We start from the raw sequence: 26,119 nt of genomic DNA, 5'->3' as shown, positions 1-26,119 counted from the left end.
GCCCTGCGCAGATCTGATTAATCCTAAAGCTGTATAATGCTCCTTTGTACCTCCATTATTTCCAGTATATACTAAATCTTAACCATTTCTCTTTTACTTTTCGGACCTTTTTCAGAGGCTGTGTTAAGATATATTTTCACCATATTTTTGCCATAAGGAAGATGCTGAGTTTATAATAATATGTACAGCTGCATCTTAACTGGTTGAGGCTTTTTTGCCTTTGGTAACATAACACTGAGGTGCAAGAACCATTTGAATCTAATCCTGGGGGGGGGGGTAAAATTTACCTCATCCTTTATTTTATTTATTTATTTATTTATTTAATGCTTTTATCTCCCCCACCCCCTATGCTGAAGAACATAATCAAGGCAGATCCCTCCACTAACATTCTTTCTCAGAATTTGCCTGTGTGGGGCTGATTTGGTCGTGTGAGCTGCTGCTTTCCTACCTGGCTTGGCAGGGTAGCACCGCTAGCCTGCAGAGGAGCCTAGGGGCTGGCCCACAGCTTCAGTCAGGTTTGACAGCCCTGCTATAGACTATTCTTCCTCCACACAACCTCCACACAACCTGAGGGATGTAACAATCTAATTATTTTATGTACAAACTTAACACAAATACTTCCCTTTTGGATGGAGGAAAGTTCTTGGAAAGAACTGCACAAGACCAGGGTGGTATTTTGATCATTGCTGTTGTGCCCCTCGTGTAGTTTCATTCTGCAGGTTTGGCCTTTTTTAATGATCTGGTTCCAAAAGTAAGCTAGACCTATGCAGTGATCTTGTGAAAGTGTGTGTGCCTGCTTGTGTTATCACCCAGTGTTGATGGAATGGCAGAAGCTTCAGAAATGATTGAAAATAGGCTGCTGTGTGCAGGAAAGCATGGTTATGTGCTGTTCCCTGACAATGGGAAAAGCTGCAGTGTGAGCTGAGAGCCTGCCAGCCCTCATAGCAGTCAGCTGTGAGATTTCAGAAGTTTTAGTATTCAGAAAACAAGTTTGACTTTAAAGTTTTTTGAGTGAAGAGGAAATGTATGTACATGAAAGAGAAAGAGGGGATTTCCAGGCAGATAAAGCTCAAGGAAATAAAGATGAATACAAAATACATGGGGCTGACTCCAGTTTAACATACAATTCTAATAATAAATCGGTGTCTTAAATTCAACAGATGGAGTACTTTTTTTCGGGGGGGGGGGGTGTGCACTATTTAAGACCTTAGTATCAGTTATTTTAATCAGTTTTATAGCTCAAGGAAATGCAGGCTCAAGGGTGCAGTCCATGTAAGGCATATTCCTTGTGTTACAAGTCGGTGGTCAGGTTTTTTTATTGTTTGCCTGTAAAAAGATGCCTGATGTATCCTTCTGAAAAAGCAAAAAAGGACATCTAACTTTTGCTTTCAATAGTTTGAAATGACAATAATAGGAAACGTGTACCTTGTCAATGATAGCATGTTTTCTAATATGCTATTACTTCTGAGATCACCATGGTGTAATAAATAAAGCCTGATAGAGCAACAGCATTCTGCCCGGCTGTGTTATGAAATACAGGAATACTCCAGCTAAATGCTGATGCTTCTAATTATGGCTGCTTTCAGAGATGGGAGCTTTTCATCTAGATCTACCTCGTGGCTTCATTGCCTTTTAAAAAGGCTCGAACTACATGGAATATTCTACTATAATGCTGTCTTGAAGGCCATATACATTACAATATGTTATAAAAAAAAGTGCATTGCTTTTTTCATTGTGCATAATGGCATGTGAGGCTGGGTTTTAAAAGTACCATCTTTTAATCTGTAGTAATGATGATTCTGTGTATGGAATGAGTGAATATCGTTTAGTTCTCTGGAAATGCTCAGACTGCTATACTGAGCTTCAGTCCAGATCTCACTATTTGCTAATGATGAATTAGTCTAACACTTGGCAGCTGATGCTGTTCAGGGAATCAGTAATGTATTTGTGGTCAGCAGTGGCTCTGGTCTGGTGACACATCTCTGGCTATAAAAGCAGACCAAGTGCGCCAGGTTGAGAATTCAGCTACATCTGGATGGTAAAATTATTTGTGCTCCAGTATGTGAGGCTTTGAAGCAATTTGAAGTCTGCTGTCGATGATGCATTTTGAACAGCAATGCACTAGCACCAGCTCATAGACCTGTTTTACTGGAGTGAGTGAAAATCTGGGAGTTCAGTTGTCAAAGCATGAAATCCTAGTCCTCAGGCATATAAGCAAAGTCAGTCTGGGGCATTCTTTTAAAGTAGTTCTTTTCATAGTGTTCTTGGCTTCTTCCATGTATATAAATGCAGCAATGTCCTGCAAATAAATTCATTTTTAAGAACTTTCTGGTGTTCAAAGGATTGTTGTAATTCCATGATGGGTTTTCCACGTTTGTGGTTTTGGGAAAACCTCTGTCTGCTGCTTTCATGTTTCCTAAGTGATGACTGGGTTTATACTGCTAGTGAGTATAATGGGAGAAAGAAAATCTCCTTAGCAGACTGGAGTCAAGACATGGCTCTGTTATAAAGTCTGCTATAAGGTGCCCTAGGCAAAAGCAACATGATGTATCTGTCCCACTGCCAGAATGATCTATAATAATGTTGAATACCAAGACATTGTTTAGATCTGTCCTGTTCAAGTCTGTTAACTTGTGAATCTCTGTTCTTAGTTACAGTAGTACTGGGGCAGCAGTGGGTGAGGGCATGGAGCGAGGCAGATAGAAATGAACAAATGTAAAAATATAACAAATTCCCAAACTTCTACAGTTAATATTTTTAATGAATGCATCACTGTTTCTTTGTGTTGACTGCCTGCTGTTTTCACTCCTCTTTCTCTGCACACTAGATATTTTTCTCCCATCTGTCCCTTTCTCCTTGGCTGTAATGATGGGCCAGAGGTACTGTCTCCTAAGTCTTCATCTTCTCAGAGCTTGTATTAAAGCAACCTCATTGCTCCATTCCTCCCTAGCAGTATGTATGTGCTCATGTTTCTTTCTCATCGCCCCTTCCCCCATTCTCTCTGTGCTGTCTACAGATGTGTATGTACAGTAATGTGCTATCTCTGATGATCTAAGTAGAAATACTACATACACAAGGTATGAAATAGTCTATTGATCCATACATATATATGTATATGTACATATAAAATTACATACATGTTGGATGCCTTTTACCTTTCACTGTACAAGATTCTTTGTATGGTCTTCTTATGATGTGAAATAACACATTTTTCATTGTAACTGGCCTTTCAAACTCTGTAAGAAAAGCTTTTTAACAAACCCCCCCAACATTTTCTTCATGAAATTCTGTTAGGATCAGCTGTGCTTTGAACTGTTAAAAACTGTCATTTCTGTTGAATGTTTTCCTCAGGAGATATTTTGAGTATGTTAAAATAATATCTAGAGAGAAGAAGTAGCAAGAATAGCATCTGCTATACTTGGAGGGTCTGAGAACATGGATCTGAGTCCATCCACTGCAGGTCACTGCCTTCCTCGCCTGACATGCAGGCTGCAATGTGAAAAGTTCATGGTACAGACTACTGCTGGAGGAGGGGAGGAAGCAAGTGTTATTGTTAATGGTTTACTGTTTTCTTTTAGCAGAACCAGCCTTGGAAATTTGTACCAAAATCCCCCCCTAGAACAGATGACTGCAATTAATACGATCTTTTTTTTCCTCCCCTCAAGTTAGGAAATACCAGTACATTCCCTGCTTGTGCAACTCAGTTCTTGTCACCTCTGCAAATCCTTTATGATGTAGCCTTTGGATTTTAATATCCTTAGCAGCAAACTATTTTCTCCCTAAAATACAATTTTCTCTTCTATTGCGTAGGTTAGACAGGAGACTAAGAATTGCTTTGTTTGTGCTACTAACATTTATCCAGTACATGGAGCAGACTGAGCACGCTAAGTTTATCCACATTGCTGGATATTAAAAAAACACTTGCTGCTCAGATTCAGAGCTCTCACAAGACATGATAATGGATTTAATATATGTGAAAACTGCAGCAGGGTAGTAGGGAGCTCTTTGTTCTCCATGCCCTTACTGGATAGGGCAAGAAGTGCTGGCCTTAAAATTGCAGCAAGAAAGATTCAAATTAGGCTTTTAGCAAAAATTCCCAAAGGCAAAGACAGCAAAGGGCTGAGAGTTTGTGTGCAGAGACCATACATTTTTGGAATTTTTTAACAGATTAGATAAATTTCTGTCAGGGACCAAGTATTGATTCATATCTTGAATGTTGCCCTTTCCAGGGCAACAAATTAGAGCTCTGAAGAGCTCAGCTGGAAATAAGTGATGTTGAAGTGAGCTGTCATGAAACCAGCCCTGCTTGTGCCTAGTACATCCAGACCAGTTGGAGGAAAGATTGGGTTTATACTGGGGCATGATGCAAGAACTTCATCTTCATCCCGAGTACAACTCCAGAGCTTTATCTAAGCCTGTGCCTGCCAACATGCTTGCATGCAAGTGGTATGATGGCAGGAGAGTCTGGCTTGGACCTGTACTTGATTGATAGTCTTTTTATATGGTTTAGGGTTACTCTGGTTGCTGTAAATCAGCGTTTTCCAAATTTTGAAAGTTTGGTTGCAAACATTATTTTCAAGATAATATTTTTCAATATGCATTGCCACAAGGCTGCAAGGTTTGATATTCTGTGGTATTTGCACAGTATTGTCCTTCCCAGACAGTTCTACTAATTTCTGATCATGCTGTTGAGTCCAGTGGATGTAACCGAAGCAGAAGGTTTTACCCAGCAGCAATAAAGCATGTAAAGTGACCATAATCCCAATCATGAGGTGTACTTTTAAAATAATGAACAACCATGGTTAGTTTAACCCTTTCTTATTTTGGAATTTATTTGTACTTTTTTTTCCTTTTTTGTTATCAACAATGAGGAAGATGCTTTCTATAAGAATCTATTTATCTCATCTATTAAGATGGAGGGGGTAAAATGAGTCAGTAAACTTGAAGGACAATTTTATGTCTCCAAGTCTTACCCCAGTATTGCTTTTTGAACAAGCTTTACTTTGAGTTTCTAGCTGCAGGTGTAAATTAGCCAGCAATTCCCACAGCCCACAGTGTAGCTGTATGAAGGAAGCCAAATTCCAGTCCAGGTCCGCAGTCTTTCCATGTGAGTCTGCCTTTTTTTGGGGGTGCGCTGGAGCCACCACAGTGGTTGTGTATGAATTGAAGTGAAGGTTTGCTGGAAGACTGACAGCGGAAGCAGAAAAATGTTTATACGTGTATTTGTTTGTTAGCATGCTTTAGTACGCAGGCACTTAACTGAAAAACAATAGCAGGTAAACCAAAAGTTGGGCAAAATTTGTTGAAAGATACTGTTATCTATTTTAACAGAAAATCATACAGTAGGGAGAAGTACAGGAGAAAGGAAATGAAAACACAATTTTGTCAACTGCCCTTTGATATTTTTCTCTAAGCCCGGCTCTGAGAGTGATGTGGTTACATGAGAACTTGTGGATTCTTGAAAATCTATGTGTCTGGAGGCTGAAAATGCAGAAAGAAAATAGAAAGAATGGCAAATGTTGATTTTATAATGTGGGATTATTTTTAGGCTTGTTATCATTACATTTTAGGGAACCTGCCCTATTGTATTTTGAGACCTTGAGTATACTGAGCATTTTGAAGATGCTATAAAAGTGAATGTGCTTAAAAGTAATGGATTTTGAAATAGAAAATGTTGGTTTTAATTCAGAAGATGTGTTACTGGCAAAGTGTATCGTATATTCCTAGTAAACTACACAGTACAGGGAGTCCATTTCAGCAAGGACTATGTATATCCGGGATATAAAGAAAGGCATACTTAAAATATTGTTGTGGGGAGGAGAGGCCAAAGGTATTCCTTTGTTCCTTAAAGGAGGCTGGGGCCCCTCTTAGCAGGCAGATTCACGGGTTAATTAGGGGTTCAGGTTTTAGTCCATTCGTTACAGGTTTCAAAATGACTTCCTTTCTCCACCTGTCATGTACGCAGCTGCTCGGTTAGACACTTAGCATGGTAAGTGCATGCATACTTCCCTGTTACAGCCTGTGAAGTTGTGCTATACATTGTGGGCAGGACCATTCCAGATCAAGACCTTTAGCAAACAGCAGCAGCTCCTTTGCGCGTTGAACTTGGAGGGCTGACCTAACTGAAACCGAGAGCTGGGGAAAGGCTTGTTCACTTGCTGAAAAGGGTCTGCTAGGTTGTGGTATTTCCCACTCCACTTCTCTGATCAATTCTCTCTCGCAGGCAGGAATGGCATCTCCTGAAAATCCCGAGCAGTTGATCATTGCCCTGGAACCCGAGGCTGCCTCTATCTACTGCCGAAAGCTCCGCCTGCACCAGATGATAGACCTGAGTAGTAGGGCACCTGTCAATGGTTATAGCCCAAGTGACACTATTGGAACTGGATTTACACAGGGTACTTCTTCTATTAACTCACTTCTTCAGATTCTTATGCCTGAGTTTGCTTTGTCCATGAGGGCTGCTTTCTTACCATTTCTTGTCTTTACTCTCGAGATGTTTCAGGCTAGCATCAATTTGCTTTTATAAACTGTTTTGCTGTTTACTGTAATTAGACTGGTTTAGGGATTGATCAGCAGACATGTTTGCATGCACTTGAATTTTAGCATGCAGGTAGCTTCATTGCCTTGACTTTATTGGAATGTTGTGGGAGTCTTTTAGTATTTTCACAACAGTATTTTTCTGCCTTAATTAAAATCAATACTTTGTGTTTTGTCATTTTTTTAATTTAATTTTTTTGGAAAGAATTATGGGTTTATTTAGCTGCATTATTGAAACAGTGTTAAATAACTGGATCTGCAATGAGATTTTTAGTCTGAGGCGTTGCAGAGTTTTGGCGGATGCTTTCTGATGTCATCTTTATGAAATATCATTAATTAGTTTCAACACTCAGGTGAACACACAGTATTGGAATAAAGCAATGAATTTATCTGCTCGTAGATGGGCAACTAGATACGGCACTTCTGATTTGTCAACCTGGGGTCTGTTGCTAATATCAATGTTTGAAGACTGACTGACAGTGAGGGACAGAGATTGCACCACAGTGTAAGTCACTCGCCAAAAGATCCTTTGTCACCAAAGATTTTTGAGCTTGGTATCCTACCTGAGATTGGAGGAAAATGAGAGGAACAAAACAGGAGAACGAAGCAGCAGTAAGACGTGATTGCTGCATAACGCAGTTTTCCTATCTCTGTGAATTGTAACAGTTGCACTGATATTGGTGGTAGTGTGCCAGTCTGTGCCAGAAGGAATTTTTCAGAAGAATTTGTATTTTATCATATTTACTAGGTCAAAACAGTACAGGCAAATGGAAGATTAAGCTAGTAAAGCTATTCCTGCAGTTATCGGAGGGTATTTTTTTTAGTTAGGCAGAGTCACTACATCGTTCTCTCAAATCCATGCCTCTCCTAGCCAGCACTTGTCAGATGTGTTCAGCGTTATGGAGGCCCATACAGAGCACAGGACAAAATCAGTTTTCAGGACACAGTCCCTTCAGGAGCCCCTCAACTTCTGACCCCCTTGTTCGTGTCCTGAACCATTCTAGTTCCATGTGATTTTACATGAACTCGCTTTCAGGCTACACAAGGATTTGCCTCTGGGAAAATAATAAAAGAAAAGAGTTTCTCTGGTTAAGGTTTTGAAGCTGGGCAGAATTTGACAGATCACGGATTTCTGCTATCGGGCTTTTTCTTGGATGGGGGGTACCATTCTTCTTGACTTTGTATGGTAAAAGCTATTGGGGATGAAAAAGGTTTCATGTCAAAATTAATGAAAACAAAGTTTGGAGTGAATTAATTTGGGGTTAGAATTAAAATTTCATAAAGGCATGGCAGGGACCCAAGACAAGCTGAGAACAGATTAAGGAGAAAAACCCTTTAAATATAAACAGAGAGAAGTACTCCAAGGACCATATTATTGCTGTGAAGTCAAAAGAAAAATTTTACTGTTCATAGTAGCCAGGATAAGCTTCCTTCAGTCGTAGCTAAAGGCTGGCTCTTGTGTTCACTTCTAGCCCACAGAAGTGAATGAAAGAACTCCCATTGACTTCTGTGGGCTCTGTGTCAGGCCCTTGTTTGGACCTAGAGCTTGTTCTGTCCTTGAATGCTTCGTCATCTAAGCTCTCACTGTGTGCTGCTAAGTCAGTGCAGCAAAGCTAATGCGGCTTGTCTGCATCATAGGGTCTTTATGGGGAGGGTAGAGTGCGTGTGCAAGTGGAGCTGCTGGTCTTTTTCTGATGATAGGCACTATAGAAATGAGAAGCAAAATGCATTCAGTGATTTGCATGCTGATATTTTCAGAAAGAATGATATTTGCATGCATGACAGGATGCCTCTTCTTCTCTAGTGTTTTATAGAAGTGCCTCTGAGGGTGAGTGAAGTTTACACAGGGAATGATTTTTTTTGATCATTCAGTTGTAGAGGTTGATTTAGAAGCATAATAGCAAAGGCTCTCACTACTCTGCTTTGTCTTTACAGCCTGTTCTGCATCTTCTAAAAGTCTAAGTAGCAACTAAGTCTTGTAAGTTAACTGATTGTTATAATAGTATTGCTAGATTGTGCTTAGTTTTCAACTGGTGTATATTTAAAATATTATGAGGGTCAGCCTTGGTGAGCACTGTGGCCTTAAGAAGTTATAAATGTGAGCAGCAGAGCTTTCGGCTGCTCGTTTTGAGACAGACTGACGTCCTGAGAGGCTCAGGAGGCATCTTTGCCTGCGCACCCAAAATCGACAATGGCTTTTGGAAACGTGGGGATGGTCTCGCTGGCACTGGGCGGCGCAGGCGGGTCTGACAGCGGGCTGGGGCTGCCGCCTGGCGGCACAGGCTGGCTGCAAGCCCCCCCTGGTTAAAGGCGGTGCTTTAAAAAACAGAATATATTAAAAAAATAAATCAGACCTGTTTATGCCTTTCATATGAGGTTATTGGTTTTAATCCAGTTAGTATCAAGGAAGATCAGTGCAGCTGAAAAAATTTTTCCTTCTTTCTAGGAATGATGTTATAATGTTGCTGATTCTAATGCAGTAATTTTTGCTCATTTGTTTTGTTAAAAAGCGGTACAAACAGATCTGTCAGCCTGCTTGCACTTGTTTCCTGCAGCTTATGATATCAACTTCTTCATGCTTTCTCATACTCAGTTATTTTTTCTCTGTCAATGACTAGCTAAGGAACACGTCCGTCGTAATCGACAGAGTCGTACCTTTCTGGTGGAAAACGTCATAGGAGAGATCTGGTCCGAACTGGAGGAAGGTAGTATGCTTTCTTGAATAAACTTTGCTCTCACTGGTTTTATATTGCAGGCGAACGTTGTGTTTCCAACAAATGTGCTGTGCGCTGCGTTGTTCTCACAGTGATTATAAATAGGAAAAGAAAAAAATACAAGTTCATGTGCTGCTCTTAGTTACTAAGGCTGAACTGCAATTCTGTATGCTCTAGCAAAATGTGGTTTATTAAGGAGATGGTAGAAGGCAATCCAGGTTTTAAAATGCAACCAGAATATTTTCCTCAGAATAGGCCTAGTAAATATGCCATAATATTAAGTTGGTAGCCCACTAGAATGTACACCAGCAACGTGAGCAATTCCACTAACCTACTTTTCATCTGTGTAAATCAATAACTTTTGACATCTGAATTTCATATTTGTTATCAATCATTGCATTACAATTACTAAAAAAGACCAAGTCTTCAGCGTAGACATTCATGACTTTCTATAAGTCATTATCTCTCATGGTGATAATGCCCCTGAGAAGCTTTCATTGCAATATGCTGTTGTGATAACACTAATGTAAATACCGTTTGGCAAACTAGGTGACCGTTACATCGTTGTTGACAGTGGAGGAGGCACAGTGGATATGACTGTCCATCAGATCAGGCTCCCTGAAGGACATCTTAAGGAGCTGTACAAGGCAACAGGTAATGTCACTTCCACTGCTTGCTTATTTATGCAATATTTTGACTTGTCAGTGAAGGAAATGTATGCCTTTATTATTCACTACATTTCACTAAAAGTTCTTCCTGAAATAAGAGCAGCATTCAGAATTAGTATAACCTAGCTACATGTCAGCAGACATCGGTAAATCACTTAATGCTTCTGAAGCTTTTGGATGGTAAACCTCACATTGGGAGGGTAAGAATCTGCCATCTCCTGTGTTATTCACTCCTATTCAGGCCATGACCTCCTGCCATGGTCCTGGTCTGACTTCTGCTAGGAGAATTGTCACCTTCCTGTCCTTCGAGAGGTCACCTGTGTATTGCTGCTCTGTCCAGGTATTCAGAGATGTATCGTGGAGGTACAAATAGATGTGTCACAAGATCCTTGTAAAGTGCCTGTTGGCAGAACAGAAGTTTCCCTAGATTTAAGGGGAATCTTATATAGTCCAGTAATTTCACAGGCAGTGTAACAAGGATGGTCTACCATCCCCTGGAAAAAATGTACAATAATTGGTCCCCAACAAAGATATAAAGTGCAATCCTTGAATGGTATTCCATCCCTGAACTCCAGATCCCCTTTGACTTTGTCCTGTGGCTAAGCTGTTAAGCACACGAGTCAGCCTATTATTTGTTGCTGTGTCTCTATACCAAGTTAATCTTCATCTGTATGGTTCATCACTGAGCCTTCTCAGTCTTGGTGGCTGTAAGACTACCTCAGGAAACAACCTAGTAAGAGCAAATGGGACAGTGTACATCAAGTCCATCTACCCCTAAATATGAGTCTAACCCATACTTTCTCATGTGTGGATAAGGAGTCAGTTTCCTCTGCTTCTAATAAAAATGTTTCTGTTTTATAGTGATAGTGTTACAGTGGCTATAATGGTATGGGAGTAAAAGTGAGGCAAAGGTAAGATTATGTTCTGTATTAGAACAACTGTTACATTTAGGAAAGATACCTCTTTCTGTAGACCTTCTCCCATGATAGTCCTAGTAGTGTCGATCTGATGTGTATTTGGTCAACTCGAAATCTAATAAGCAGTTCAGAGTATTAAAGCTGTGTTTTGTTTGTAATACAGGTGGGCCATATGGTTCTCTAGGTGTGGACTATGAATTTGAAAAGCTTCTGTGTAAAATATTTGGAGAAGACTTTATTGAGCAATTTAAAATCAAGCGTCCCGCTGCCTGGGTTGATCTGATGATAGCATTTGAGTCCCGTAAACGGGCAGCAGCTCCAGACAGGACCAATCCACTAAACATCACTCTGCCTTTCTCATTCATTGACTATTACAAGAAGTTTCGAGGTCACAGTGTAGAACATGCCTTGAGGAAAAGCAAGTGAGTAGACAATTGAACACAAATGGATGCAGAATTAACTACTGGTAGCAAAGACAAATAAGTAAAATATCCTAATTACATGTAGACTGCAAGATAATAATGTAAAAATGTAGTATAAGGATGAGAAAATGGGATTGCCTAAAGTGCAGTTTCCAAAATAGAAAGTTCTGATCAATTTCTTGCAAAAGCTTTTCTGTACAAGACTTGCACTCTTCTGGTATTGCTTTCTATGACTTTTGGTAGGCCACCACTGCATCACTTTCCTGAATTTGACCATATATTTTGAGTCCTTTATGTGTTGATTAGGAACATCAGATCAAATACAGAATTTGATGTCTAAAAGTTAGTTACCAAGAACCTTAATTTTTAGCGGCCTGGGCTCTGGAACAAAACCAAGATCTTGAGTGCAATGATATGTAAATAAGTTTGTGGCTTGAGGAAATTTATTAACAATACCAGATCACTGGTGAAAACATATACTACTGCATAGAGCTCTGCAAAGGGAAAGCATTCTTCTTTTGAAGTGATGGCAGGCTTTCTTTTCTTCTAGTATTTTACCAGTTCAATAATTTGCTCGGTATGTGGGGAGACATAACCCCCTCCAGAGATTTTAATTCATGATTTTCAGTATCAAGAAGGCACCCTAAATGATAAGATCATGGGCTGCTATAGAAAAGGAAATGGGCTGCTATAGAAAAGGAAGTGAGGAGAAAGTAGAAGTGGGCATTTTCATCTTTTGAAATTATATACTACAGGAGACCTGGAGATTAATGACATAAAAGAGAATGAACAAGAGAGCCTGCAAATCTAGGGCAGAATGCTTGGGACCTGAGAGCAGAAAACATGATTATTTAGTACCTGTACCTTGGCTTCTTTCTGTGTTTTTTAATCCAGTGAATGTTGAATGTAACATTGTTGTGGTTTAACAGCAGCTAGCAGCTAAGCACCATGCAGATGCTTGCTCACTCTCCCCACCCAGTGGGATGGAGGAGAGAATTGAAAAAAAGTAAAACTCATAGGCTGAGATAAAGACAATTTAATAGGACAGAAAGGAAAAAAAAAATAATGATGATGATAATAATAATAATACTAAAAATAAAATGACAGTAATAAAAGAATTGGAATATACAGAACAAGTGATGCACAATGCAATTCCTCACCACTCACCAACTGATGCCCAGTTAGTTCCCAAGAAGCGATCCGCCACCCCCGGCCAACTCCCCCCAGTTTGTATACTGGGCATGACATCACATGCTATAGAATATCCCTTTGGCCAGTTTGGGTCAGCTGCCCTGGCTGTGTCCCCTCCCAACTTGTGGCCCTCCAGCCTTCTTGCTGGCTGGGTGTGAGAAGCTGAAAAATTCAGGGCAAGCATGCAGGCTGAAACTTCTGCATCTCTTCCTAAAATTATTGGTAAATGTACTTTAAGCCTAAATGACTTGGAATTCAGTTCAGAGTCACCTCCTAAGAGACTGAGATTCTGAAATCATTAAAAATTTCTGGAAATACTCCCCCTCACAAGACCATCTCCTTCTTATTAATAGTCTTAATGGTGAATCTTAGAGGGAATGCTAAATGTTTCCTTCAAATAAAATTAAATTAATTGGGTAACGGGATACAAAGAGCATAGAGGTGACATATAATGTGCATGAATGGAGAGATTACTGAGCTATATGTATGTGTATCAGTGATGGAATAACATAATGCTTGTATTCATTTAACAAATGTTATGCCTCATTAAAAATGCTGTGCTCCCTTCTGCCTCCTGAGGCTTCCCATACTTGCTTGTTTTCCTTGTGTGTTTCCAGTGGCTTTGGCCTGCTACTGCTATAATCTAAATGTTGCCCTTCTGGGGATAAATCAGTGCTGTTTCAGATCAGTGAGCACTGGATTGACTGCCAGCTGTTTCAGGAAGCAGCTGAGCATTGGTAATGCTGCAGAAGGCAGTCAGGCAAAGAAAAAAACAATTAGACAAGCAAAAATAACAATTCTCCCTTGAAATTTTACATTACTGCAGTTGATATGGGGCAAGGGTGAGGTGGTGAGGCACTTTCTTCCAAGCAGAATGCATGCGGATTTTGTAAACTCATTTATTTATTTATTTATTTAGTGTGTCTTGTGAGTGCTGAGCTGTTTCTTACTGCTCAGCTGTAATATTTTAATGTCCTTTCTAACTGTTCTTTTCCAGTGTGGACTTTGTGAAGTGGTCATCCCAGGGAATGTTGAGGATGAGCCCGGATGCAATGAATGCTCTTTTCAAACCTACAATTGACCAGATCATTCAGCACCTTAGTACGTATCTGCGTGTAATTCCACTTTGCGGCTGAGCTGAAACTGAAGCTTTGCTTACCTGTTTCACACCAGTAACTGGCATTAAAGTCAAACATTCCCCTAGTACACACCAAATGTGGGCAAGGAATTTAGTTCTGAAACTTGCAGTTCTCTACAAAGTAGTTAAGAAAATAACAGAAGTAAGGGACATCACCTTAACACATATTGCTACCTAGTTCTAGTACTAATTACTGAGTGTGATTCAGTCCTGTTACTGCCTAAGCTTCAATTATTCTGTACTTCCAAGGCTGCAAGCATTCAGAAGGCTGAAATGCACTTACTAACCCAGATCCTGCTTTTCTTTTTCCTGTTTCAGGCAACAACTAAATAATGCCAAAGATGTAACTAGTTGCCGATTATTCCTACTATTAAGACCTCTAGTTCATTTCTCCTCAGTGGAAGGTCACATTTGTTCATGACCATCCAAATCACTGACATCTCTAAAACACAAATAATAAATGATGCATCATGGTAAAAGTACTTCCAGGCATGGCTTAAGCAGCACCGAATATATTTATCCAGTAATGGAAAGTGACATAGGCTTACTGGTAAATTTATTATTTAAAGTCTTCCTGGTGAAAGATAGAGTATAATATATATACTGAGCAAAGTATTGCTGTTCTACACATTATAAAGCACTAATTGAATCGTATTATTTGGAATGGAATATCCAGCTTTGCTCACTATATGTGAGGAATTACTAGGTAAATTTCAGAGGTCACAACTTAGTAAAGACAACTAGTACAGAACAGCTTGTACTTGAGCAGGGAGGGAGAGACCTAGACTTAGAATAGTTGTGACAGAAAACTCAGTCATGCTGCGTCAATTATTTGAGCTAAGGGTGAGCCTACAATTGAACTGTATGGTTTTCTTGAAAGTAGGGGATGTGGGCTTCCGCTAAGAAGGAATATCTGTAAAATTTAAGGAAGTATTATTTTGCAGATGGTACTTATTGTGATTAAAATGTTAGGATCAGAAATAATAAGTGAATTTAAAATGGGGTGACTTATCTGGAATGCAGTAAAGGATATGTGAATTGGTTAAGTTTGGGAATATCTCACTGATACTTGAAGTGGCAAGATGATGTCTGTTTCCCTACTACCCATAATGTGACTGGCAGGATTTCTTTGCAGGAAAACTGTGTCTCCCTTTACAAGTAGAAGGTAAATAAAAATTCTGTTTTAAGTGCCACATCAGGAATATTGTATGCTTTGAGGTAAGTTTCCATTCACAGTGAAACAGAGTACAGAAGAGACTACAGAAGGGGAACAAGTGCATGCTGAGAGTGGCAGTGTGGGCATAGATGTGGCAGTTTCAGATCTTGTGCATGTGCATGGGACATTCAGTGCGCTCAGTCATTAGGAGTTTCTCCTGCATTGCCTTGTCACAGTGAATTTTTCCGTATTGAATGGGCTCTGTTTCTGTTTAGGTGATGTGTTTGATAAGCCAGAAGTGACCAATGTCAAATTTCTGTTCCTGGTGGGTGGCTTCGCTGAATCCCCCTTGCTCCAACAAGCTGTCCAGAGCGCTTTTGGTTCGAGATGTCGGGTCATCATTCCTCAGGATGTGGGGCTCACTATCCTCAAAGGAGCTGTTCTCTTTGGTCTAGACCCTGCTGTCATCAAAGTGCGGCGTTCACCTCTCACCTACGGTGTGGGTGTGCTGAATCGGTTTGTGGAAGGGAAGCATCCACCAGAGAAGCTTCTAATCAAAGATGGCACACGCTGGTGCACTGATGTCTTTGACAAATTTATCTCAGCTGACCAATCTGTAGCCCTTGGAGAAACTGTGACACGCAGTTACACACCTGCCAAACCTTCTCAGTTAGTAATAGTGATCAATATCTATAGCTCAGAACAAGATAATGTTAGCTTCATCACCGAATCTGGAGTGAAAAAGTGTGGCACCCTTCGTTTGGATCTCACGGGAACTGATGCTTCAGTGCCAAGCCGGCGGGAGATCAAAACACTCATGCAGTTTGGGGACACTGAAATCAAAGCCATGGCCATTGATGTTGCCACCTCTAAAAGTGTCAAAGTTGGTATTGATTTCTTAAACTACTAACAGCCTGTTTTCCCCACCACAGCCTGTTTGTGAGACTGATCTTCCACTATTCCATTTTTTGACTTTCATATATCACGTAATCAACTTGAATTTCAGCAGGCTATATGAGAACAGCTAGTAAGGTGGGGTATGTCATAATGTGTGCCCTTTGATGACCAAAGGCTGGATTGTGAAAGAACCTTAAAAAGTTTTGGGAGCAAAAGTTCCAGAGGTAGTAAGAGTTCCCAAGTTACTCAAGCATGCTTAAAGATCTACCTTTATTAAGTAAATACTGATTATTGGTGCGTTCTGAAGATTAGTTAAAAAGATATAAAATCGTAATCTCTTTGCCTTATTCTTCTTCCTCTTCCTTTTTCTCCCAAGAAAAACTCACTAACCAACACGGTTGTTGTAGGGGGTGTATCTGTGGGTTATCTGTTTAAACAGCACCGTCCTGTGGCAATGGGAACAAATTAGTAGTCTATAGTATTCTTTTGTTTGTTTGATTTTGCCTTGTGCTTTCAAAATTTTAAGTGCTGAAAATCAATGACTTAAAGAAATGGGAACTGAATTTCTTAAATTCTGAGATCCTACTGAAAAGAAAATCCTCAGAAATCCTTAAAATTAAATTTAGGAAATATATACATATAAAGAGCCTAATATTGATTGCTGCAGTTTGAAAACAAGGCCTTTATTGTCAAAGCCCTCAGAATAAGCTGTTGGATTAAATAGCCAGCATTACCCTCATTATACTTTGGAAAATTATTAAGAACAAAGCTATTTCCCTTTTGGGTCTTTGAAACTCATTTTTATTAGTCTCCATCTGAAATCATAGAATCATGGAATAGTTGAGGTTGGAGGGGACATCCATTGAGTATCTGGTCCAATCTCTCAGCCTTAAGCAGTGTCAACTAGAGCAGGTTGCTTTGTCCAGTTTTGAATATCCCCAAATGCCTAAACTCTGGGCAACCTGTTCCAGTATTTGACAACCCTCACTGAAAAAAAGTTTTTCTTATGTTTAAAAGGAATTTCTTGAGTTTCAGTTTGTGCTCATTGCCTCTTGTTCCTTCACTGGATACCTCTGAAACATCTGTCTCCATTACTGTCTTCTATCAGTCATTTATACACATTCCTAGCATCTCCTGAGCCTTCTCGTGTCTAATCAGTCTCAGCTCTCTAAGCCTCTCCTCACATGACAGATACCCCAATCCCTTAATCATCTTCATGACCCTTTGCTGGTCTCAGTCCAGTATGTCCATGTCTCTCTTGTAGAAGCACAGAACTGGACCTGGCACTCTAGATATGGTCTCACCTGGGCTGAATAAAGGGGAATAATCACTTTTCCTCGACCTGCTGGCAGTGTTCTTCCTAATGCAGCCCAGGAGGCTATTGGCATTCTTCGTTGCAAGGGCACATTGCTGGCTCACACTCAACTTTGTGTCTACCAAGACCCCAAGGTCTTTTTCTGCCAAGCTGCTTCCCAGCTAGTTGGCCCACAGCATATACTGGTGCATGGGGTTCTTTCTCCCCAGGTTCAGGACTTTGCACTTTGCTTTGTTGAACTTTATGAGGTTTCTGTCTGCACATTTCTCCAGCCTGTTGAGGTCTCTCTGACCCATCTGGTTTATCAAGCACTTCTCCAAGTGTTTATATTTCTTTTCTTGTTAATCCCTGTGTTAAGATTTGGAAGTACAGTTAGATGATGGCTGTCCAGGAAGATTTAAACAACTTAAAAGAGAGAAACACCCAGATCAAAAGTGACGTAATATATTTTGAGTAGCAAGCATTTTAATTGAGTAAAATATATTTCTGGGTTGAGTTGAATGGCCAGTTAAGTGGAAGGCAGAAGCCAAGAGAATGAAACTACAAATAGCATTAAATAAAACATTCCTTACATGGCTATAAGCACACAACTCTTAACGCAGGTGAAATACAATGATGGTCATGGTAGAAACTTGTTTTCCAAATAATAACTTTCTGGAAATGTTTTCTTAAGCACATTCACCTGGAAAATTTCTTCTGCAACTGGAACAGTTTCTATTTTGCAAAATGCTTCAGGTGGATAACTTCTGAAACCTACAGTCTGTATCTGCCATGAGCTGACAACTTCAGATTCAAATCTAAATCCCACTCCAAATTGGCAGACTGGTACTAACCTATACAATCACCCTAAAATGCTGACACTTTCAGAGCTTTTATACAGAGCTGCCTGATTACCTGCTGGAATTCATTACATTTTTGAAACTTTGAAATGTTAATTGTTAAACTAAACCTTCCTTTCTAATAAGTTGAGCATGAGTTAAAGCCATTACTGACACTTTTGGGAAATGAAAGCTTTATCAATTATTTCACTAATTTACGTTCCAATCCTGCACTGAAGCTTTCTGTGTTTAGCCTGGAGTGTTGCCACAGTAAAGAGCTGCAGAACTGATCTACTGCATTTTGCCATTGAGTTTTCTGTGTCTCCTGCAGAATTCCCTAGTTGAATGTGAAATCTGTTCTGCATTCAGCTTTAAAAAAAAAACAAAAAAAAAAAAAAAAAGACTATGGAGAATGCTAGTCACAGTATCCGGCTGGATACTTTCTATAATTACAAAGTGTGCTTGCTAGCATTCAGTTTCCTGCTGCCTGCTAAATGCTTTAAAAGCTAAATACTGGGATTTTTTTGTGTGTTGCTTTCCATGGTTTACAAACAAGAGAAACTTTAAGATTAGTTATGAACAATATAATTTTATGTATATACAATATTTAAATATTGTACAGACTCTTTCTTTCTACAGTGCTATTTTCTTGTATAAAAATGCTCTTTGCCTCTGTTGATTTCATTCAGCTGTTAATTTTAAATAACATAGTTTCTCAATCAGCTTCTGTAATTATAGGCTTTTGAAGATGGTAAGATATGAAATGTAAAAGGCTGATCTTATAATAATAGGAAAGAAATGTTGGTGTGTCAGAGAATACAACATTCTTCCTGCAATGCAAGTCATACCGGTTAAGCACATTACACAGATGCACTAGTATGTTGCTGGGATTTTCATTTCTTTGTTTCAGATGGTGACCATTCCATCTCCAGCAGTTCATCATAATAATGGATAAATTCTCCTGTAAAACCAAGCTAAAAATTAGATTGTATGATCTGGATATACAGGTTCCTCACTAGCTTTTGGGGTTTTGTTAAGGATCTTCTCTAGTTTAAAAAACAACAACAAACAAACACGAAACTACCTTCCAAAGCCAGGCAACACTTTTATTGTAGCTGCAGGCAAGAGCCAGTCTCTGACTACCACTACCACAAGACAAAATCCTTAAAGAATAGGCTTCAGTGTCTTTGCATCCTATGTTAAACTGAATTGGTCCAGTTCTGCACAGATTTGTTTCCGGTGGCCTTAAGTTAACACAGAATTTGGTCTAATAAATGGTTGCAACCTCCCCCTCTCCTCTCTGAAGAGAAGGTGAACTTCAAGATCAGGTGGCCCATGATTTTTGTGGTGTTTTCAGCCTGTCTGCAGGGAATATTAAGGGTAGTTTCTGCAGCTCTTCTGAAGCATAGTTCCCTGCACAGTAGTGATTCTCTGCCCTTTCTTATTCACCTTTTGTAAGATCCCATCTGGATCCAAGCAGGGGTTTCTTGCTGAAATTACTCTACTGTAACTGTAAAATGTGGTTGGCATATTTTTGCACTTCCTCATTCATTCTGATGAGAGCACTATCAAGCTTATCTTTGCAGAGCACTGAAGTACTGAACAAACTCCCAGCTGTCCTTGTTGCCCTCTTTAAATCTAAGAATGGAAAATTAGCTTGTCTCTCTAAGGAATTAGAATTGTAGGTAGAATATTATGCTGTGGTCTGTAGTCTATAACGCAGTTAAACAACTTTACATTGTAAGTGGCATGTGGATGCCCATTTTGATAAAGGATGTTAGGCTGTAAAACTAATATGAAATTTATTAGGAAATAAGTAATTTTTAGAATAGTAGTTCTGATACTTTTGCAGGAGATTCCCTGCAGAGCACTTTTTTGGTAGGGGTTTCAGATGACATTGTGCAACTTGATGTTGAAAAGGCAAGGCCTGCTATCCTTAGGGAAAGCAGAAAGGCTTGGCAGAAGTTTTGCTCTAGGCAGCAGCTTGCAAGTTTGGGTCCAGGTTACTTAACTTTAGGCTGAAAGTTAGCAGCTAATTGTGATGGAATGATTAATTGTGCTAGAATATGATAAATGTGCAGTGATGGTTAGGAGTTTACATTGGTATGAATATACCAATATTTATATACAGGAGTTTTAATGCATTATTATGAGAAGGCTAATTATATATTGCAGAGATTTAATCGCCAAGATAAGCTGCATATTTATGATATGAAGTGGCTTAAGCGGATGAATAGTATAAAAGTTGTTGGGCATAACGTCACAGTACTCACCTGCTTGAAATAGTCTTAAACTATATTATAAAACCAACCATTGTGGTCTTGTTCACCTCTGTGCAAGATAAATTCAGATTTCACTGATGTTTGGAGCTGTTCACAACTTGTCTGGATTGTATCTTGAGTGTTCTTGTGTCTTCAATCATGTCAAATAAAATACTGTAAAACTAATTTTTCTTTTGGGGTGTTACTATTTTTATGAAAATGGCTATAAAAAGAAACTTAATCTATTATGAAAGTGAGAAAGGCCAAGTGGTTATACTTGCATTTGGATGTTCCTTCATATGTGTAACTGAGCAAAAGTGACACCAACCGTATGTACTGCTTATGCAATTTCTTCAACTGTTTAGATGTGCAGACACCTAGAGTCTTTGCCAAGGGCTTGCAGGCCCCTGTGCAGCACACACAACTCTTCGACAAGAGGCTGCTGCATTTTTAGTTCACTTGTGTACTTTCTAGGGGAGTCCGTATGTGCCCAAGGTAGAAGTCCACTGCTGGTGATTACTCGACTTCCACCAAAGCTGGTGTAGCTCTGAGTACGGTGTCTGTTGGAGTTAAGACAGAAAGACTTTGGACAATACCAAAAGCAGATTAGGTATTTTCTGTAATGATGCTCTGAGAGCGACAGGAAATCAAATATAAAAATTGATATATCAAAGAGGACTGTGGTCTCTTAGGCCTTGTCAAAGGCTGGTTTATTGTTTAAACTGTATTATCAGGTCAATAAGCTGGCCAATAACCAGCTATATTTGCATGAGAGTGTACATCTTTATTGTGTGTTTCTAGATGTAGGAATGGTTAGTAAGGTCCAGCTGCACTGAAAAAAACTTGCATAACAGTTTGTGCAATATTGTATTTTTCTGCTCACCATTGCAGGCCATGTCCCTCTCGAATTTGGCAGCATTGGCACTAGCTATGGAGAAGATTCAGTGGTGTGTGTGACCTTAGTCTACAATACTGCTCAGATGCAAAGATGAAGAGAATGAACTGAGATGCATAGCAGCCACTACACCCCAACTTCCACCTATTTGCTGCAATGAAGATGTTTTACAAGTGCTTTATGACTATAATTATAAACACCATCCTAATAGGCTAGGTACTGTATTTAACTTGTAATGAACTTGATTTCAGCTAAACATTCAATTAATGTTACTAGTACAATGGGAAATATAATTACAGTCTTCAGGGACACATTAAGAACCAAATTTTGCTTTCAGTGTTCTAGCACATTGCTCTGGTTTCCAGGGGAGTTTCATGTATGTGCATTCAGAATTTGGTCCTTTCACTGGACTTTTCTAAATCTTAAGGTTTTCTCATATGAGTGCATTTATATTTAAAGTTACAGCCCCATCTTGATAGGAAGGAGTTTGTATAAATTATTGGCTCTACCAAGCGCACATAAATACTTACTGAAATTTGCGGATGGTGTTTTCATGTTAGTAGCCATGGAACAAAATAATTTATAAAACAACCTCTATGACAGCAGTGTCCAATTTCCCCAAAGAGGTTCTCTCCTTTCGGTTTCCTAAGCAGCTACATTAAACACCACCCAGACATCTGTCTTAAAAACAATGGATTCAGAGTCCCCTTACTCAGTGCAAGAGCTGCCTGATTTTCAAGAGATGCAGCTTGGATAAATTGGTGAGAACTGCAGATGCTTTGTGTAACTGGGATTCAGGCCTGTTATTTGCCAATCTCATTAGGCACTTTTTTGTGCTTTTTTTCCTTCAAATTAGAGATCTGAAAGTGGGTATTCAAACAAAGGAAGAAGTTTGCATTACAGCCTATGCAGTTCCACAGATGCAAAGATCAATTTCTTGAAGCAAAAACAGTCTTATGCCATCCTGAAAATGCATCACAGCAAATGTCACGAGTGCTGAGTAGCCTCTGGGGAGGTGAAGATGTTCATGGTATATTTGTGATGTATGAGTTCATGAAAATTCTGTTTTCGTATCTGCAACTTAACATGTGGACAGGCTCATGGATAAAAAAAAAGTAAGATGATCTCGGTATCACTAAGGGGTATATCAAAAGCAGCTGAGCATATACCTCACTGATATAAAGGGACTAAGTGCAATAAATTAAGTTAGTTAACTGCAAACATTTTTCTGCAAACCAAGAAATTCTGTATCATCTTCTTTGTTTAACATAGAGTTGTGTAGGTGCTGGCTATAATTTTGAAATAGTATCTTCTCATTTTTCAGGGACTGTAATAATAGGGAAAAGTTTACTAGACGGTATATCCCAGGAGCACTGGCTTTGTGCCCAGAGCAGAAGTCATCGAACTAGGACATAGTGTTCGCTACTATGTGATGGCAAATAATTAAGAACTTGGTAGATTGCAACTGCTATGATCCTTCTATCAGTGTCCACAGGTGAGCTTACATAAACATGCAGAAATGAAAAATACAATATAAGCTTACTCCAGGAATATTGTGTGCTGCATCAGAGCCAACAGGTAAAAGGAGGACAATACTTTATTGAGTGTAAGGAAACCGAAGGTATCGGCTGAAGAGGTGTGTAACTAGGATTTGGATGTGAGAGGATGGAGGCACTGGTATGCTCCAGCAGTAACTGAAGATCGGGCAAGGTTTCAAAGTAGAAAGGAGTGGTGAGACTGACAGCTGTGAATGCCAGAGTTTTCTAACTCCTTCATTACTATGGTTTAGCAAGGTGTCTCTCTCTTTCCTGAGGACGAGGAGTATTTCCTTCCCTCTGAGGAATAAGCTCTGCACCTCCAGTAGGAACTTCCGTCTGCCATCAGCTGATAAGAGCGGACACCAGACTGAACATATCCTCTTCCTCTGTAGTACAAAGAGCAACCTCAATGCTGACCTGATGCTTCCCACACACAAGTACACTGCATACTTTACATGTGCCATCAGTGCGTATTTGCTAACATGTACCAAGGTTGCAGTTAAAGCACTGCAGTATAATGTATTGTTCACAGAACTTTTACTTTTTATCTAGTGAAAATCTTAATGTATTTTCTCAGCCCGTTCCCCCCCGGGGACACATACACAGACACACACTCTTCATCTAAATTACTATTGACTCCTCAAACTGAGTGGAGTTGAAGGAAGTTAACTGTGAGCAGAAGTGAATCCAGCAGAAAAGATGCTGGTGCTGCATGACATCGGCAGGGGTTCCTGTATTTAAGTGTGTTTTTTCCACGAACAACATTACAGCATCCTCTTTCAGATAATTTTCTCCCTATGTTCCTTGTATAAGCGGAGGTCCCAGATGGCGGTAGTATCTGCAGGGTGTTGGGAACACACAGCTAGCTGCCTTGTCCATGAAAAAGTCCTTAGCAGGTAGTACATAGGTGGGCAGGAGAAGAGATGTTTTGTCAGCTCAGGGCAACAAGGTCAGCATTTAAGTCTGGTAATTGTGTAAGGCATTTGAAGAATCAGGTAACATGAATAAGGGTGTTCCAAAACACATTTAAATTAATTTTGTAGTTATTTTGTTTTGTCTTAGCGGTGAGACACATGAGATCAAAGATCAAAAAGTACCACACACTTGCCAAAGGTGCTACAGGATTGAGGGCATGTTGCTAAAATACGCTGATCACATCCTACAGAAACATCTATCATTTCTCTCCTTCAGAGTCAGGTAGTATATAGTATTAATTGTGGCTTTAGATTTTTCTCCGTTTTTTCTCCGCTACCTCTGTGCAGACATATCCAGTATTTTTGCTGGCTGCAATTGCAGCTCTGTCAGAGCATCACAGGAGATGCATGTAGCTGGAAAGGACCTCGAACATCTCACATAAAAGGAGGACATCAGACATATCTCACTGTCCTGCTGCAAAACAGTTCTGCCTAAGCTGCTCCCAACTTTGGTTTAATCTAGTTTTAAACCTCCTGATGCTGCAATGGTGCTATCTGCCAGGGCAGTTTATTTGTGTTTTACTGTCCTCACCTTTCTAAAGTTTTACATAATGTCAACTCTGACTCTCTGTGGCTGTCCTACCCCTAGAGAACATGAGAACATTTCATCCTATTCCTGCTCTGACAGCTTTTGACATATCTGAAGACTAGTTTAGTGCTTGCCCTGAATCTAATTCCCTAATTAAACCCCAGGTCTTTCAATCACATTTTATAGACCTGTGATCTTTTTTATGGCTCTGTTGGCAGCTTTGAAGATTAGACAGTTGTGCTGGTTTTGGCTGGGATAGAGTTAATTTTCTTCATACTAGCTAGTATGGGGCTATGTTTTGGATTTGTGCTGAAAACAATGTTGATAATTCAGGGATGTTTTCGTTACTGCTGAGCAGTGCTTACCCAGAGTCAAGGCCTTTTCTGCTTCTCACCCCACCCCACCAGTGAGGAGGCTGGGGGGGGCACAAGGAGTTGGGAGGGGACACAGTTGGGACAGCTGACCCCCACTGACCAAAGGGATTTTCCGTATGGAACAACATCCAACAGTGGATGCTGGTTTCTTGCAGATTAACATCTCATTGTTGGAAGGACATTTGGAAACCGATGCTGAAGTCATTCTGTGTGCACATGCATGGGGGACTTGTGTTGTGCACATCTCATTACGAAACAGAAAGCCCTGGAGAAGCATCAACAAACAATGAAATGTGATGTGAGTAGTTGAGGCACGTTGTGGTTTTGACTTTTGCAAACATTGATTAAAGGCCTTCTTGTGTGCAATCTGAAGAGTGCATGTTTAAACTTTAGGAGCTTGTTACGGTAGTTATATTAGCTGGGTGTATTTTTGATAAATTGCACTCATGAGATAACCACAAATCATGGTTATGAAACATACTGTGAGTTTTGCACTCATTTTGCTTTTAGAATTTGCATCATTAAAGCATTTTCCTATACCATGGAAGTTCTGATAAACTACTTGTGCTTTACTGACCTGAAGTGTGTTGAGCTTTTCAGCTACATGAAACATGCTGCAATGAAAAACTTCAAAGAGGGTGAGAAATCTCTTAACTTCCTGAATGACTTGCTGGGGAAGTTTAGGCAGGATACATTGAGCTTTTAACCGTGAATTTAAAATGCAATAAAATACTCCAACTGCAGAAAACTGGGCTCCACTCTGAGGTTAAAAACTAATTTCATCTGGTCATCACCCCTACTTTTGACTAGGTGTCAGCACCTCTGGTCTTTAAATCTCTCTTACACACCCCCGGTCATAAAAATCCCCGGCTCTTCTTATGTGGCTGTTACGGGACAAACTGTGCTTTGGTAAACAAGGATCTAAATGAAGAGTGTTGGAAGACAGTGCTTTAGACTTGGTCACTTAATTGCTGTTTTACTCAGAATTGATGGGTGTGGAAGAATCACATGATCTCTTGGTAGATTCCCAGTGCTCCATCACCTAAATTTATATGACTGGTATGATGCCAGCAATGTATGGTATGTAGCACTATTTCCTCTCTGCTTAACTGACTGAGAAAGCAGAATTGCTATAAACAATAAAACAGCTCACTGTAGTGCAAACTCTGTAATACAAAATTTGTTTCATCTGCCCTATTCTACTCCTCCACAAAGGTGAAATGAAGCATTTTTCACACTGTCTCCATACCCAAAAGCCTTCACATGAACAAAGAAGATTATGGAATTGATATGAGCATCTTGGTGTGCCCAGAGAACCCCAAAAGATCTGGCCTATTGATATGCATGGTCTGCAAATTCAGTCCTGGTTGGGGGTGACAGAACAGCTGGACCTGTTTTGGATACCAAAGCAAAGGAAAAACAACTGGTGAAACTCCTCAAATTTATTGAACGCTTCTAGGGGGCCTTTTGTGTGTTAAGTTATATTCATCTTCCCAGAGTACTATTAGCATATTCACCTACATTTAAATAATTAATTTTCTTGTTACACGCCAACTCTTAATTTTTTGTTCTTTCAAAATTATTGAAATCTGTGACAAGAGGTAGTGATACGAGGAAACGTTTGGTTTCTGGTTTGTTAATCAATTCCATAATATCTCATTCTTCACAATTGCTTTATTTAATAGCACCAATTTCTGCTTTCAGGTCTTGACTTCCCTGTTAAGCATTTAAGTTTCAGAATTTTTTTTAATCTTTTAACCTTTATCCCTTTGAAT

The 26,119-nt window shown here is 39.7% G+C and overlaps 1 protein-coding gene across 1 annotated transcript in view; it reads left to right on the top strand.

Moving 5' to 3' along the window:
* The window catches only part of HSPA12A (heat shock protein family A (Hsp70) member 12A), a 60,872-nt gene extending 42,886 nt beyond the window's left edge, over positions 1-17,986 (top strand). Inside the window, exons 7-12 of the mRNA XM_075026473.1 lie at positions 6,224-6,395; positions 9,156-9,242; positions 9,801-9,905; positions 11,000-11,258; positions 13,447-13,550; positions 15,019-17,986. Coding sequence (XP_074882574.1) covers positions 6,224-6,395; positions 9,156-9,242; positions 9,801-9,905; positions 11,000-11,258; positions 13,447-13,550; positions 15,019-15,653 — 1,362 coding nt within the window. The 3' untranslated portion in view covers positions 15,654-17,986. The remainder of the gene's footprint in view (positions 1-6,223; positions 6,396-9,155; positions 9,243-9,800; positions 9,906-10,999; positions 11,259-13,446; positions 13,551-15,018) is intronic.
* The last annotated feature ends 8,133 nt before the right edge of the window (positions 17,987-26,119 follow it).

Source organism: Buteo buteo, chromosome 4 (genome assembly GCF_964188355.1).
Source record: "Buteo buteo chromosome 4, bButBut1.hap1.1, whole genome shotgun sequence".
Lineage (NCBI taxonomy): Eukaryota > Metazoa > Chordata > Aves > Accipitriformes > Accipitridae > Buteo > Buteo buteo.
The sequence above is the reverse complement of the archived record's forward strand: the minus strand, read 5'-3'. Positions and strand labels throughout refer to the sequence as shown.